The sequence below is a fragment of the Triticum dicoccoides genome, chromosome 2A (genome assembly GCF_002162155.2).
Source record: "Triticum dicoccoides isolate Atlit2015 ecotype Zavitan chromosome 2A, WEW_v2.0, whole genome shotgun sequence".
Classification (NCBI taxonomy): Eukaryota; Viridiplantae; Streptophyta; class Magnoliopsida; order Poales; family Poaceae; genus Triticum; species Triticum dicoccoides.
In genome coordinates this window covers 211,629,621-211,647,516 of record NC_041382.1, presented here as the reverse complement: position 1 = coordinate 211,647,516, position 17,896 = coordinate 211,629,621, and the positions used below count along the sequence as shown (strand labels likewise).

The 17,896-nt window shown below is 44.2% G+C and overlaps 1 protein-coding gene across 1 annotated transcript; it reads left to right on the top strand.

Moving 5' to 3' along the window:
• The first annotated feature begins 6,952 nt into the window (after positions 1-6,952).
• On the top strand, positions 6,953-7,882 carry LOC119359292 (protein TsetseEP-like). The gene has a single exon (XM_037625557.1). The coding sequence runs from the start codon at positions 7,023-7,025 to the stop codon at positions 7,572-7,574; it is 552 nt and encodes a 183-aa protein (XP_037481454.1). The 5' UTR covers positions 6,953-7,022; the 3' UTR covers positions 7,575-7,882.
• The last annotated feature ends 10,014 nt before the right edge of the window (positions 7,883-17,896 follow it).

The window sequence follows — 17,896 nt, the reverse complement described above, 5'->3', positions numbered from 1 at the left end:
AAACCATAACTTGAAAAAATAATATGTACAAAAAAGTGAAACCTCAGCAGAGAGAAGCCATGGTATTGGCAGAACAGCTAAGTAGCCATGGAAAATTAAGAAAAACGTATTTTGTAAAGCAATAAATATCATGGGAAAAGAGATCTATAGATCATGGCAACTATGACATATATAAATTTGCCAAGTTATATGAAGAAAACATTTTGCCATGGTATGTCAAACAAAATTTGTCGTAGTCTATATAATAGATTTACCATGGACACACAAAAATAGAAGTTATCATCCTATTGTATTGGCATGGAAAAACATGACTTAAAAAAGCCTAGGCCATGTTTGGTAGCATCCATGGATTTTTGGCATTTTGTATTTGTGGCCCGACTCAGCCAAACTAAGTGAAAATGGGCAAAAAACCATGTTCCACACATATTGTGTTTTCCTACGTCCCATCCAATCCGACTGAACAGAAACACACACATGGTGTATGGTTGCATGCCTGTTCTAAGTAGATGCAAAATGTAATCCACATATGAACAACATCAATGGAGTATCCAGAAAATCTACTACACTTCATCTTCAACATTAGTTCATCCCACCCACCTACCTTTGAACCTCCAAAGCCCCTATTTATCTACCACCACACTACATCTTCCACCCATCTCTTTGTCTTATACCATCTCCTCATCCACAAGTCCCTCTCTGTCTGACCACCACTCCACCGCCATGAACCCCTTCCTCAACCCCCTCCCCACTGACCTGGATGGAGGGTATTCATCCTTGGGTGCTCGTCCCATAAAGTTCGTGAAGTCTATGGAGGTGAGCTCCCGGCTCAAGAGCGTGGACGAGCTGCATAAAGAGGCAGACGTTGTCTTGTTGAAGGCGATGAAGACGGAGATGAAGAGGCTAATGCTTGACCCATCTTAAGGCACTATGTCAGTGGACATACTGTCATGGGTGATGGAGGAGGCTGAGTTGGTTGATCCAGGTTAGAGAGATAGATGGGCCAAGTACAAGTCTATCAGGATTCCTACTGACTAAGCAGCTGTCGCGGTGGCACCGACCACCATCATTATGGAGGATGATGATGAGGAGGAGGAGAATGTGGATGCTTCCAATGGCGAAGCGATGGAGATGGAGCATGCTGGCAATGCCGAAGCGGTGGAGATGGTGGGTAGGTCTCCTAAGAGAGGCTACCGTACAATGCCCTTGGAGGTCAACGACTAGAAACCTCAAGGCACCGCCGCTCCAAGCTTCTCAAGGCTCCTCGCGACTAGGTTATACTACTTGTTGGGTTGGATTTGAATTGATGTAAGTGGATGTGCTCCATTTAAACCTTATTATAGTGAAAGTCCTATGCAATCCCGTTCAACCCGCTTAGATCCCTAGTCGGGTATGCTACGTTCAGGCCCAATCGAAGCCTAGAAGTAGATTTGATGCCTAAATAAAGTCTGCGAATGGTATATATAACCTATGCGTAAATTGAATGCGGCCATGGTAATCGATGCCATTAGGGACAGAAGGCTTACCACCATTAACAAACGCCTGCCTGAGCGGCGATGAATCCGGTGCTCACCGTCGCTCCTCACCATCCAGATCTTGGCTTTGAAACTCGTGCCGTTGCTCGTCGTCTAGATGCTCACCACCGCCTGTGTGAGAGTGGAGAGAGGGGAAGTGAGTGGTGAGAGATTTACGATGCAGCTTCAGGAAACAATGCAGTGTCTCTCTTGTGTCTTCACGCCTGCAGCCGCCTCCACGCACGTGCCCCGAGTTGCATCACTTAGGCCTGACTCCAAAAAAAAGGTTTCTTCAAGTGTTCCTCGAGAGCCAGACCCAGAGGTGCTTTAAGGTTCGTGCGGACCTAAATTTCGGTGTAACACATACAACCAAACAGGTCAAAATTGCACCCATCGGGCCTGGTTGTGCCTAATGCAGGCTACCAAACGTATCCCAGCTATGTGCAAACTAGATGGCACCTGAGCAAAGAGAAGCGTCCAGTCAACTCATCTCCTGCACTGTTCCATGGCAAAAACATTTTTTTGAACATATTAAAGTTTGTCATGGCTTTTTTATAGATATACCATAAAATTTAAACTACCCATGGCGAAAACATGAGAAAATTCATCATGTCAAAGATTATAACTACAAAACAGATAAAAATCCCATGTCAGGTATCTAGAGGATAACATCACAACAGTAACACATGATGGGTCCCAAAGTTTGCAGAGCATGATTTCAAGGATCTGAGTGGGAACAGAAGTTCCCTCTTGTTACGGTGCAAGCTCTCACGCGGGGAATTTCTGATCACACACCATTGTTCGTCGACTCAGGGGAGCCGAACCATATGGGAAACAAAAACACCTTCTCATTTGAGATGGCCTGGTTCGAACGCGAGGGGTTCTTAGACCTCATAGCCAGGGAATGGGCTAAGGGTGTAGGAGGTAGGACGGCAGTCGAGCGTTGGCAGAATAAAATTAGGCATTTGAGAAGTTTCTTCTGGGGTTGGGCTAAGCACCTCAGTGGGGTGTATAAGATCGAGAAGGATAGGCTCCTTTCTCTTGTACAGGCCCTGGACATAAAAGCCGAATCCGCGATTTTGCTGCCTCCTGAGCTCCAGGTTAAAAATGAGGCGGAGAAGAGGTTGAAAGAACTTCTCTGTGAAGAAGAATTGAAGTGGGCTTTGCGAGCTAAGGTCCGCAAAGTGGTCCAAGGGGACGCGAATACTCAATTCTTTCACCTCATTGCTAATGGTAAGAACAGAAAGAAGCGGATCTTTCAACTTGAACAGGATGAGGGTACTATTTTAGGTCAGGATAATCTCAAAACCTATATTACCGAATATTATAGACAGTTATTTGGACCTCCGGAGGATAATTGTGTGTCCCTCGATGAGTCCAGGACTGAGGATGTGCCTCAATTGTCTGATGCCGATAATGATATCCTGGTTGCCCCATTCTCAGAGAAGGAGGTGTTTGATGCTATTGCACAAATGAAAAACAATAAGGCTCCCGGACCGGATGGGTTCTCGGCTGAGTTCTATAAAAAGTGCTGGAACATTATTAAGGGGGATTTACTACCTATGTTTCATGATCTATTCTCTGGACAACTTCAATTATTTCACTTGAATTTTGGAACTATCACATTGCTCCCTAAGAAAACGGATGCTGTGAGAATTGAGCAGTTCAGGCCGATCTGCCTCCTCAATGTTAGTTTCAAAATCTTCACCAAGGTCGGGACCAATAGGCTCACACAGATTGCGCATTCTGTGGTGCAACAATCCCAAACTGCTTTCATGCCGGACAAAAACATCCTTGAAGGGGTGGTTGTTCTTCATGAAACGCTCCATGAAATCCACTCCAAAAAATTAGATGGAGTAATTTTTAAAGTGGATTTCGAAAAAGCGTACGATAAGGTCAAGTGGCCATTCCTTCAACAGGCATTGCGTATGAAAGGTTTTGATGAAGCCTGGCGCCGACAGGTCGAATCCTTTACGCAAAAAGGGAGTGTGGGAATTAAAGTGAATGACGATATAGGTCATTACTTCCAGACACATAAAGGCCTCGGACAAGGAGATCCGATGTCCCCTATCCTGTTTAACATTGTGGTGGATATGTTAGCAATTTTGATAGGAAGGGCTAAGGAGAATGGTCAAGTGGGTGGTTTGGTACCTCATCTTGTTGATGGAGGTGTATCCGTCCTTCAATACGCTGATGATACAATCATCTTTATGGAGCATGATTTGGCCAAGGCGAGAAATATGAAGCTGGTGTTATGCCTTTTTGAACAATTGACCGGTTTAAAGATTAACTTTCATAAGAGCGAGTTGTTCTGCTTTGGTAGAGCCAAAAACGAACAGGAGTCTTATAGGCAATTGTTTGGGTGCGAGTTGGGGAGTTTACCTTTCTCATACATTGGTATTCCGATACACCATCGTAGGCTGACAAACAGAGAATGGAAGTGCATCGAGGATCGATTTGAGAAGAAACTGAGCTGCTGGAAGGGTAAGCTCATGTCTTACGGAGGCCGTTTGATCTTGATTAATTCGGTGCTCACGAGTATGCCTATGTTCCTCTTGTCGTTCTTTGAGGTCGCAGTTGGTATTAGGAAAAGACTGTACTTCTACCGGTCGTGTTTCTTTTGGCAGGGTGATGAACTTAAAAGAAAATACCGGCTTGCTAAATGGGACATCATCTGTCGACCGAAAGACCAAGGGGGTCTTGGTATTGAAAATCTTGAAGTTAAGAACAAATGCCTTCTTAGTAAGTGGTTGTGGAAGCTTTCCTCCGGGACTGAGGCCATGTGGGCACAGATCCTCCGCAGCAAGTACCTCCAGACTAAAACATTGTCCCAGGTCACAGTCAGGCCGACTGATTCACATTTCTGGAATGGACTAATGAAAGTCAAACAATCAATGTTCAATAGGACGAGGTTTGTTATTGGAAACGGTGCAAGTACACATTTCTGGGAGGATACTTGGCTTGGCGACTCACCTTTAGCCATTCAATATTCATCTTTATATCGGATTGCTCAACGACGTGAGGTGTTCGTGGCAACGGTATTTCAATCTATCCCCCTTAATATTCAGTTTAGACGGTCCTTAGCGGGCAATCGTTGGGAAGAATGGCTCCATCTAGTTAGAAGACTAATGGAGGTTCAACTTTCTCACCAACCCGATGGATTATGCTGGAATTTGACTAGATCTGGAGTATTTACAGTTAAATCAATGTATATTGATATTATTAATTCGAACTCCATTCCAACTTCCAAGTTTGTCTGGGCTGTCAAAGTTTCTTTAAAAATTAAAGTGTTTATGTGGTTTGTCCATAAACAAGTTATTTTAACAAAGGACAACTTGATAAAGCGTAATTGGACAGGACCTACTAGGTGTAGTTTCTGTGATCGGGATGAGACGATTAAGCATCTATTCTTTGATTGCCTGTTGGCCAAAGTTATTTGGCGGACGGTCCATATTGCTTTTAATATTACTCCACCGAATTCTGTCAACGCATTATTTGGGACATGGCTTAATGGGGTTGAGCCTGACTTAGCAAGACATATTCGGGTTGGAGTTTGCGCTTTGTTGTGGACTATCTGGAATTGCAGAAATGGTTTGGTTTTTAACAGAACATCACGGATTCATTTTTTGCAGGTTATTTTCCAAGCTACAACATTGATCCGTTCGTGGTCGCTACTCACTCCGATGGAGGCCAGGGAGCATTTGGTTACTGGATCTATCCGTTGCGAGATGGTAGCTCAGGATATCTTCAACCGGTTTGGATGGCGGTCATGTAATAGGATAGACAATTAGTTTACCTATCTATTTTTAGCCAGCCGGTTGTGGCGTCTTTTCCTGGCTAGTTTGTGTATCTAGCCTTTTAGACTCTGTGTGAGCTGTCTTTTTCCTTTTTCCAGTTGGAGACTTTAGAACCTTGTTGGCCCTTTTGTTTATTTGGTTAATAAGATGGCCGTATGCATCACTCTGATGCAGAGGCCGGGAAGCCCCCCCTTTTCGAAAAAAAAATGATTTCAAGGATCTGAAGACTAGAGCCTTAAACTCTAGCTTCAGTGTTTCAGTAATAACATAGCATCAATTTTTAAAACCAGGCTAATTGGCGAAGGAAGCTCATGATAGTTTCAGAGATTCATACCCTGGAAGTCAATACAATGCTCTAGCCTACTCAACTCACCACAACGGTCTTGGAGGCATCGCTATACGCGGCGTCGATGAGTTAGGTAACGACATCGCCTTCCACCTCGAGCACGAGCTTCATGAGAATCTTCTAAGGGTCCTGCGGCGAGAGAAGGAGAACGATGTCCCCCGGAACTTAGTACGAGCGACCGATAAAATTAATTATTTTGTATCTATAATCGACAGAAAAAATTGCTTGAAATTATATCTCTGAAACTTTGAGACTTGGCAGTTTCTGACGCAAAAACCTGGAAATTTTATCGTTCAAACTTACAACTTTTTTAGTGGTTTTCCATTTTGTTGTGCGCTCGTGCGAGGTTGAACTACTGCGTGAATCACGAAATAAAACAAGCGGGTGGCAGGACTTGACAGGTGAGTGCCCTTGCACATTTCCGACAAGAGCCCCTGGATTCCATCGAATGTGTTCGGCCAATTTATTGCCTGCTTCCTAAATCACGAACATGAAAATGAGAAAGCAAAAGAACAGATGCAATCTGAGTAGAGACCGAGTGAAGGATACATGCGCTACTCGATGGATTTCCTTTTATTTGTGATGTAAAGAAATGGGAATTAGCTTCACTCTTTCGGAGCTAGTGAATACTTAGCTGGCGAGTTTATCAGAAATATCATCTGGGAGTGTATAAAAAAGAACAAACATGAAACCTCGTTCGAGGATCCGAGGCGGCCAATTGTGCTGGCCCGATCGATCGACGGATGGAGCTAGCTAACGGCAACTAGCAGTAAAATAATGCATTGTTGTAAGAAAAATGATAAAAAAGGATAGCATCAGCAGGGGCCGTGTAACTTTATGCCTGCCCGCGCACATACATCCGCGTACATACGTGTCCAGCGACCATCATTTGATATCTCCTTTGGGGATACGATAGATGTTTATTTTTTGAGAGAAGATACGATAGATGTTGCAACGCGGGTAGGCACTCAGTATTTTGGACACTAATGTCAAGAGGTAAAAAATGATACTCCCATGGAACACAGAGGGAGTATATTATGACTGCATACAATGCATGCATTTTTGTGGCAAAGTTAGGCCCGATAAGTGATCATCACTTTCACTTCATTTTATAACCGTCGAGAGTTGAAAAGGAAAACAACAGTGGCGACGTGTCGGAAGCTGCATGGCACATCATGGCTCACATGGGTGTACCCATGACCCATGCTACAAGATCGATACGGAGGGACACACGTCCGGTGTTGCTTGGCTGGGCGCTCCTATAAATCTGCTACAAACTCCCATGTCATATGCACAGCACAAACAGACCTCACGTAGAGTGACCCAGCAAGTGATACATAGACTGAGCACCAAGAAGACCTCGCAACGATGTGGTCTCTCGGCCGCACTTCGCTGTGCTTTCACCTGGTCCTGCTTCTCCTCCTTGCCGTGGTCACGGCGGATGATCCTAGCCTCGCCGATGGAGGAAAGCTCATTGACCCCAAGCCTTCCCCGAAACCCACTCCAAAACCGTCGCCCCAACCCAACCCTAAAATGCCGCACCCGAACCCAAACACAAACCCAAAGCCCACGACTCCTGTAAAGCCGGAACCCAACCCAACTCCGGACCCAGATGCCAAACCACAACCAAAGCCAATGCCTCAACCGGACCCGAAGCCAACTCCTGAAGAGCCAAAGCCTAAACCTCAGCCAGGGTCATTGCCGGTGTATTCACTAGACGACATTAGTTCCGACAGGACGAACCCAAAGCCCGACCCGCAGCCTAACCCTAACCCAAAGCCTGATCCACACCTGAACCCCAAACCGACCCCCAAGCCAACACCAAACCCGCGGCCAAACCCCAACCCCCAGCCGGGACCGTCGAAGCCGAAGCCGCCGGTGTACGCACGTCGCGCTGGCTCCCACAAGCCCCTCAACTGAGCTAGCAAGCTGGCTCGTGGAACATGGATTGGATGATTAAGCAATCTGTCACGTATACCGACAGGCTTAAGTAAGGTATCCATCCATGAAATAAGCAGCAGTGTGGCTGTTAGTCCTGTGAGTTGTAAAGCGGTACTGCTTATGTACGCGTTCGTGTGTTCATTGTTCGTGTGTTGCATGCGTACCTATGTACGTAGGCGATCTGAGTGTGCTTGAATACGAGTGTTTACTATTCCTAATCATGTGTGTACGACCAGCTTTGTGTATCCATGATCAATAATGAGTCAATCTACACATGCATGTGCCGATGTGTCGTGCTACTCTTGCGACCTAATTTCTGACTTACGAGAGGACGGAGTGTGGTTCCGCCCCCACCCTCTCCCCGCCGTCGGCTCGCCCAGCCCGAGCATGCAAAATATACCACACAAACTTTTATTATTCAATAAAGATCATATATCAACACACATATATCAATATAAAGTTGATGAAAAATATATTTGATCTCTAGAACAATGCATTTTTGAAAAGTTGCATTATCAAGGATACAACCAAATTACAGTATTAAATAGAATAGGTTTGTTAATTCTCATCTAAGAAAGTATGTCGAACTTCTAATCCATTTTCCCTCAAAAAATACTTCTAATCTATTTGTTGTACGCGGAGATTCACGTTTTTCTTTTCTTTTTCTGTTTGATTGATTTCCTTTTTTGTTTTGGTTCTGCTTTTGTCTTTTTTCCATTCCATGCAACTAAACTTGCATGTCCGCCTGGCTGCTGCCAATTATAGTTGCATGTCTTCGACTATGCAATAATGCATGTACACTGGTGGTAGCGCCAGTTTCGCAGGTTAGTCTTCGGCTCAGAAGGCCTGTGTGGCTATAACGTTGGCATGAATATTGGTTTGCTGGTGCTCTGCCTCTTCCTACGATTTGCATCTCGACGAAGCTGGCGGTCGATGGCGGTTTCAAATTTGATTGTTTGCGGGGACCCCGAAGACTTATTTGTAATATTTTACTAGAAGAACGTCCGTGTGTTGCAACAGGGCCACATTAACTTTAAAAGTTCAATATCAATTATGTTAACATTACATTTAATATTCTCATACATATTAAGTGACATTGACGACCATTTTTACCATCAAATTCTCACACACACCCTCTCCCTCCCTCTTCCTCACTCTCTCTCCCCCTCTCCCTCACTCGGGAGGTGGGATGAAAATAAATCCGGAACGAAGACTACCAACTGAGACATTAGGAGTAGAGATCATTTAGTTGATAAGAATAAATAGAAAACGGTGTTAAAAAGGAGAAACAGATTAGAATACATTGAAAAACCAAAAGGACGATGTAAAAGGGGATTCGCCCTGCCTCCCGGGCCTTGCCACCGAACCGGCTCAGCGGTCCAGTCCCCGCGCGGTCGTCTTCTCCTGTTCCGCGAGCCGCGTCGCTACAGAGACGGGCTCCCGCCCGACCACCTCGCTGGCAACGAAGGGGAATGGATAAGGGTGACGCCCTTCCTTCCCTGCCCCCATAGCCTCACCCCTCCTCGACGCCCCCTCCCAAATCCACTTCTCCTCCTCGCTCGTTCGATCCTGTCGATCCGGACGAAGTCAGACGCCACGGCCACCATGACCGACCCTGTCCACATGGCCACTGCCCTCCCTGCGGGCTAGGAGCTTGTCGGGGAGCTCCGAACGCCTTCGCTACTTCGTTTGCGCCAACAAGATCAAGTCCAGCACCCCCGCATCCACGTAGCTGCCGTCTTCCTCAACCTTGTGCCACCGCGACATTGCCGTTCGATCCGCGCCGCCCCGAGCTCCCATGTCTTCCCCTAGGGCGCCATTGACACCTCCATGATATCCTCTTGCTTTTCCCCTGTTTCCCCTGTCGTTTACTCTCGTTAGGTATTTCGCCATGGCCGAGAACCGCCGTCCTCCATGGCCATTGCAGGGGTAGCCACCGAGCTCCTCGGATTGACCCCGTGGCACATGCCCGCTCCTATGCACGCCCATGCCCGAGCCTGTCGCTCTTCTTCCGCGCCCGCAGGGCCACTCTCTCTCCATGCCAATGCCCATGCTACACCGCGTCGGTCGCGCCCGCCGCTGTCGTCGCGCTCGCCGCAGCCACCGCACCATTATGCCCCGCGCGACACACACCCTGGCCGCGCACCACACTCTCGCTGGCTGCGCCCGCCCCGTCTGTTGCCGCCTATCCCTTCGCTCGCCCCGCTGTCGCGCCCCTGCCTCGCGCCGCCTCCAGTCGTGGCCATCTTCCGCCGGCCGCCTCCTCAGCCACGCCGGCCGCATCTCTGCCCTCCACCGTCGGCCGCTCGCCTCGCCTGCTATGTGTTGCATCCTGCTGCTATGCGCTGCTCTACCGCTGGTACGCTGCTGCGCCATGCCCTTGACACCGCTGTGGACAAATGTGGCGGAGGGATTGTTAATGGAGTACGAGAAGGAGGTGGCGGAGAAGGTGTGGAGAGGCAGGAGGTCTGGGGCGGTGTCACCTGGCTGTGGTGGAGGTGTTTATGCGAGAAGGAGCCGGAGTGAAAGGAGAGGTCACAATTGGAAAGAATCGCAAAAAAATCATAACCCAGAGATCTCAGTTCAAAAAATACTAATATCGATGGAGGGGTGATTTCCTTCAATAGGTGGAAAACATAGAAAATATTGGTTGTTATCAAGGAAAGGTAAAAATTTATGAAAGTTTGGATTTTTGAACTGATTTCTATGCAAATGGGGTTTTATTGTTTGGTAACGTGATATTAGTACCTGCCCGTTTGTGACGTGTCTGATTAGGAAAGTTTGCAAATGTTAAGAAACTATTTATTGGGAGGAAAGTTGTGACGTGTCTGTTATTTGTTTACTAAAACAAATTTCACTAATAAGAGAAATCGATTGATTTAGATAAGTTAGAAAAGTTAGATTAAAATGTATTATTTGTTTCCTGAAAATCTGTTATTTGTTTCCTAAGACAAATTGAACCAATAAAAGGAATCGATTGATTTGCATAATTTAAGGAAGTTAGATTAAAATGTATTATTTGTTTTTTGAAAATCTCTTATTTGTTTCCTAAGACAAATTGAACCAATAAGAGGAATCAATTGATTTGCATAATTTAAGGAAGTTAGATTAAAATGTATTATTTGTTTTCTGAAAATCTGTTATTTGTTTCCTAAGACAAATTGAACCAATAAAAGGAATCGATTGATTTGCATAATTTAAGGAAGTTAGATTAAAATGTATTAATTTTTTCATGAAAATCTGTTATTTGTTTCCTAAGACAAATTGAACCAATGAAAGGAATCGATTGATTTGCATAATTTAAGGAAGTTAGATCCGTGTTTTGTTATACGTTAGGAAAGTTCTGGTTGTAATAAAGAGTGGAGAGAAAAAATAAACTGATGGACCAGGGTGGGAGGGGGTGGTGGGAGGAGAGACGAAAAAAACCAGCGAAAATAAACCGCGGACCAGGGTGGGAGGGGGTGGTGGGAGGAGAGACGAAAAAACCCAGCGAAAATAAGCCACGGAGACGATTCACCAACTCGTCCATTAGGAGTAGAGATTATGGAGGATTCTTTTCGTAAAGTTTCTGAAGACATCATACCCTAGTCCGACTGCTAGTTTCTATGTATGTATGCATAATTGTACTCTTTTATTGATTATGTGCGGTTAATGAGACATTATCTTTTCCCCTAGGTCCCGCATATTCTAGTTCAAACAAGTGCAAAATTGATGAATTTGGAAACCAAGGCTATTGAATTATAGATGGGTCTTGGGCCCATATAATTTATAATTTCTGGTTAGTCTTTAAAGCACATTTAGGTGTATGGCATGGTGGGAAGTTTAGAAGCGGAGCTTGGATCGCACCCAACCCAGATATGGAGGGCGATCTTGGACGGCCGCGACATCTCGGTGCAAGGCATTGTCCCAAGGATTCAAGATGGTGAGACTACAAACATATGGGCACACAACTGGATTTCGAGAGACAACATTAAGAGGCCAATTACTTCCCTTGTATAGTACCCGCCATTGAAGGTAGCACAACTCATCGATGCTACTACAACATCATGGAAGGAGGATCTGGTTCGATCCACATTCACCCCGTTTGATGCTTCGAAGATACTCAAGATACCTTTGTGCACCGGCAAGGTTACTAATTTTTGGGCATGGCAAGAAGAGAGCCACAACATTTTAAGTGTATGTTCTGCATACTGTGTGATATTACGTACAAAGCTCGGTCGGGAGGCATGGCATGATGATGAGGATGTGTTTGTCTGGCGTCTAGCTAGACAATCCATGCCCATTGGTGAGCTACTAAAACACCAAAACATGGCTCCAGAGGATACATGTACTCTTTGTGGGGCAAGGGATTGTTGGAAATATGCCCTAGAGTCAATCATATTGTATTATTATATTTTCATTTTCATAATTAAGAGTTTATATTCTATGTTATAACTGCTATGATCCTGGAATATGTGATTCAGTGGAAAACTTGTATGCGTGTGCGGAATGATAAACGGTAAAATAAGACTCCTCCTAGTCTCGCCTCAAAGACTAGCTCAAGTGTTGTTGGTGATCATGTTTTCCGGATCTTAGAATATCGTTAAGAGTAACGGTAGTTTTAAAACAACAAAGAGAGTATGACGTTAGAAGAACGATCATATTAATTTGACCCAAACTTGTTTATTATAGTTTGAGATACTATCATCGCAAGTCAATAGTTATAACAAGGAGAGTTAATGTGTGATTTAGTTATTTGACCATGAGAGTATCGTAGTCACTTCTTACCATACGATGGGCTTCGTACACACAATATGATGTCCATGAAAGCATTAGGTTACCTTGTCCCTTGTCTTATTAACAAGAGGGTTTGTGACTCCTTGAACTAGTGCAAGATGTGGAAGTTGTTTGCACTTGTTCTCGCCAAAGAGATATGAGTGAAGTATGTTGGCGGAGTCACCCTCAAGAACTTTCTAGTTCTTCTTTTTCGGGATCCACATCATCTTGATGGGAATCCTTGGAGTTGTAGTCGTACTTGATGTAGTAGAACTTGATGTAGTCTTGGGAACCCACTTGACCAAGGCCTTAGGAGCTTCTTCAAATGCATCAATTTCCTCTTGGAGCTTGTCCTTGCCTTTTTGCTTGTGGTATTGTGGTGGAAGATCATCTTGAGCTTGTGTCCCTTAGAAAGAAGTATGATCATACTTCTCTTGTTGAGGAACAAACTTCGTCTTAGGGTATTGATCTTATTCCCACTCAACTCCATTGGCATTAAACTTTCGTTCAAAACCAATACCTTGATTCTTCCGGTGCCTTCCTTGCTTGCGTACAATTTCCTCAAATTGCTTACTTTCGGCAAGACTCTTGTAGACACCTTTCTCTATAATTCCCTTCAATAGGCTATTTTCTTGCTCAAGTGTAACTTGGCTAAGAGAATCATTAGTGGAATCAAGAGAACTACTAGAAGCAACAATATTGGATTTAACATGATTGTTGTTACTACTAGAAGAAGAATCTTTCTTACTCTTGTTGCTAGATTTAACTCGTGGCATGTAAGTAGACAAGAGTAAATGCTTGGCAATGTAAGAAGAACTTTTCTTGTGAAGATCATCATTGATTGCCTTTAAGAACCCATGCTCTTGCTCAAGGTTGAGCTTTTCAAAGCGTAACTTCTCATGAGTCTTTAAAAGTTCTCGATGATCTTCCAAGGTAGTTTCATGAGCTAACTTAAGAGTGTTTAGTTCTTTAGTTAGACGCTCAATCTCCTTCTTATCATTGTCATTCGTTTTATCTTGATTAGCATGATTAATAGCAAGTTCATCATAGTTTTCATCATTAGAGTTGTCAACAAGTAAATCATCATCACCTAGCAAATCATCTTCATCATTATTGAAATCAACATACTTGAGGTGTGATACCTTTGGTCCTTTAGCCATGAAGCATCTTCCAATTCTTTCATTTGGTGAGTCAAATATGTCGTAGGAGTTGGTTGACACAAGTGCTAGACCGGCAACACCTTCATCTTGAGTATATTCGGAGTCGGGGTGACAACTTCTCTCGGAGTGATTGTTGGAGTCGGAGCCGGATACCCATTCACCAACATGAGCTTTATGTCTTCGTTTTGTGTAGCTCCTTGATGATTTGTCCTTCCTTTCCGAATCCTTGCTTCTCCGTGATGTTCTTCGTTCATAACGGTCATCTCTACTCCTTCTTTCTCTAGGTGGTTATTCTTCTCTTCTACTTCTCCTTTTGGGTGAATCTTCTCGTCTTTTGTAGGGAGCCGTACACTCATTGTAGTAGTGTCTGTCTTCCACAATTGTAGCAATTACGTTCACGACTCGAAGATCTTTTGTCATTGTAGGACCTTGACTTGGAACTCCTTTCCTTGCTTCTACTCTTGTAGAACTTGTTGAAGTTCTTCACCATTAGGCTCAATTCTTCATTGAAGGCTTGTTTCTCACTTGATGATGTAGGAGCATCCCATGAGGCTTTGTAAGAACCACTTGACTTGTTGTGAAGCTCTTCCGTATCCTTGAGTGACATCTCATGAGCAACAATTCTTCCAATGACTTCCGTTGGCTTGAGATCTTTGTAGTTGGGCATCATTTGGATCAATGTGCACACGGTATCATATTTTCCATCCAAGGCTCTTAGGATCTTCTTGATGATGAATCTATCGGTCATCTCTTCACTTCCTAAGCCGGCAATCTCATCTGTGATGAGAGCGTGCCTAGAGTACATACACCTTCACCATCCTTCATTTTGAACTTGTCAAGCTGACTTTGAAGCACATCCAATTTGGATTCCTTGACGGAGTCGATACCCTCGTGCATATCAATCAAAGTATCCCAAATTTCCTTTGCATTCTCAAGACGACTGGTTTTGTTGAATTCTTCGGGGCACAATCCGTTGAAGAGAATATCACAAGCTTAAGCATTGTTTTGCAGCATCTTCAACTCTTCTGCGGTAGCTTCACGGTTTGGTTCTCTCCCATCAAATAATTCATCTTACAAGTCAATACACACAATAGCCCAAATGGCGGGGTTATGTCCAAGAATATGCATTTTCATCTTATGCTTCTGCTACCTCTTGAGCACTCCATTGGTTTTCCCTTGAAGGGGAAAGGGTGATGCAGCAAAGTAGCGTAAGTATTTCCCTTAGTTTTTGAGAACCAAGGTATCAATCCGGTAGGAGGCCACACGCAAGTCCCTCGTACCTACACAAACAAATAAGAACCTCGCAACCAACATGATAAAGGGGTTGTCAATCCCTTCATGGTCACTTACAAGAGTGAGATCTGATAGATATGATAATGATAAGATAAATATTTTTGGTATTTTTATGGTATAGATTGAAAGTAAAAATTGCAAAGTAAAATAGATTGGAAACTTATATGATGGAGAATAGACCCGAAGGCCATATGTTTCACTAGTGGCTTCTCTCAAGAGTCAAGATAGCATAAGTATTACGGTGGGTGAACAAATTACTGTCGAGCAATTGATAGAATTGAGCATAGTTATGAGAATATCTAGGCATGATCATGAATATAGGCATCATGTCCATGACAAGTAGACCGGCTCCTACCTGCATCTACTACTATTACTCCACACATCGACCGCTATCCGGCATGCATCTAGAGTATTAAGTTCATAAGAACAGAGTAACACATTAGGTAAGATGACATGATGTAGAGGGATAAACTCAAGCAATATGATATAAACCCCATCTTTTTATCCTCGATGGCAACAATACAATACGTGTTGTTTCCCTTTCTGTCACTGGGATCGAGCACCGCAAGATTGAACCCAAAGCTAAGCACTTCTCCCATTGCAAGAAAGATCAATCTAGTAGGCCAAACCAAACTGATAATTCAAAGAGACTTGCAAAGATAACCAATCATGCATAAAAGAATTCAGAGAAGATTCAAATATTGTTCATAGATAGACTTGATCATAAACCCACAATTCATCAGATCTCGACAAACACACCGCAAAAAGAGTTACATCGAATAGATCTCCAAGAAGATCGAGGAGAACATTGTATTGAGATTCAAAGAGAGAGAAGAAGCCATCTAGCCACTAGCTATGGACCCGAAGGTCTGAAGTAAACTACTCACACATCACCAGAGAGGCCATGGAGTTGATGTAGAGGCCCTCCGTGATCGATGCCCCCTCCGGCGGAGCTCCGGAAAAGGCCTCAAGATGGGATCTCTTGGGTACAGAAGGTTGCGGCGGTGGGAATAGTGTTCCATGGTGCTCCTGGATGTTTTCGGGGTATATGAATATATATATATATATATATATATATATATATATATATATATATATATATAGGTGGAAGAAGTAGGTCGGTGCAGCAACAAAGGGCCCACGAGGGTGAAGGGTGCGCCCAGGGGGGTAGGCGCGTCCCCTGCCTCACGGCCTCCTCTATTGTTTCTTGACGTCCACTCCAAGTCCCCTGGATCACGCTTTTCCAAAAATATCTCTCCTGAAGTTTCATTCCGTTTGGATTCCGTTTGATATTCCTTTTCTGCGAAACACTGAAATAGGCAAAAAACAGCAATTTGCACTGGGCCTTGGGTTAATAGGTTAGTCCCAAAAATAATATAAATGTGTAAAATAAAGCCCATTAACATCCAAAACAGAATATATAATAGCATGGAACAATAAAAAATTATAGATACGTTGGAGACGTATCAGCTTCCAACTAGCAAAATTAGTACTATCGAAGTAAGGACCTCTATGGTGGTAATTTCCTTCACTAGACACCATACTCTCCTAGGTTGTGAAACCAAGGCTATGATCACAAAAAGCTATGGAAATCAAGGCAAATGGCGACCAAGGCTTTGATACACTTGTAGGATCGAAAGTATGTCTAGAGGGGGTGATTAGACGACTTGACCAAATAAAAATCTAGCCTTTTCCCAATTTTAAGTTTTGGCAGATTTTAACAACTTAGCACAAGTCAAGCAATCAACCTACACATGCAAGTCTAAGAGTATAGCAGTGGAATGTAAAACATTGCACATGAAGGTAAAGGGAGGAGTTTGGAGGGAGCAAACGCAATGTAGACACAGAGATTTTTGGCGTGGTTCCGATAGGTGGTGCTATCGTACATCCATGTTGATGGAGACTTCAGCCCACGAAGGGTAACGGTTGCGTGATTCCACAGAGGGATCCACCCACGAAGGTTCGATGAAGAAGCAACCTTGTCTATCCCACCATGGCCATCGCCCATGAAGGACTTGCCTCACTAGGGTAGATCTTCACGAAGTAGGCGATCTCCTTGTCCGTACAAACTCCTTGGTTCAACTCCACAATCTTCACGGAGGCTCCCAAGTGACACCTAACCAATCTAGGAGACACCACTCTCCAAAAGGTAATAGATGGTGTGTTCATGATGAACTCCTTGCTCTTGTGCTTCAAATGATAGTCTTCCCAACACTCAACTCTCTCTCACAGATTTGGATTTGGTGGAAAGATGATTTGAGTGGAAAGCAACTTGGGAAAGGTTAGATATCAAGATTCAAATGGTTGGAATAGAATATCTTGATCTCAACACATGAGTAGGTGGTTCTCTCTCAGAAAATGAATGCTGAAGTGTAGGCACGTTCTGATGGCTCTCCTTTATGATGAAGGAAGGGTGGAGGGGTATATATAGCCTCCACACAAAATCTAACCGTTACACACAATTCACCAAACTCGGTGGGACCAAATCAAAAAACTCGGTGGGACCGATTCAGTTCAAAATGTGAGTGTTAGGCTTTTCGGTGGGACCGACATGTCAACTCGGTGGGACCGATTTCATTAGGGTTAGGGCATAATGTAATCTTGGTGAGACCGATTACACAAACTCGGTGGGACTGATTTTTGTAATAACCTAACCGGAGAGTTGGTCAGGCAAACTCGGTGGGACTGAATCGCTCATCTCGGTGAGACCGAATGTTACGAAAGGGAAACATAGAGTTTGCATTGCGAACTCGGTGGGACCAATCGCTCATCTCGGTTGGACCAAAACGTTACAAAGGGAAACAGAGAGTTTGCAATCCCATCTCGGTGAGACCGAGATCCCTATCGGTGAGACAGAAGTGACTAGGGTTTGTGGCAGTGGCTATGTCAAGAGAACTCGGTGGCGCCAGATAGAACATTTCGGTGGGGCCGAGTTTGACTTTTTGGTTTGGGACATATGTGGATATGAGAAAGTGGTTGAGGGTTTTTGGAGCATATCACTAAGCATTTTGAGCAAGCAAGCCATTAAGCAACACCTCATCCCCTTTTAGTAGTATTGGCTTTTCCTATGGACTCAATGTGATCTTGGATCAC

What these genes read in the sequence shown, in the direction of transcription:
- LOC119359292 (XM_037625557.1), top strand. Translation starts at nt 7,023, where the DNA reads ATGTGGTCTCTCGGCCGCACTTCGCTGTGCTTTCACCTGGTCCTGCTT.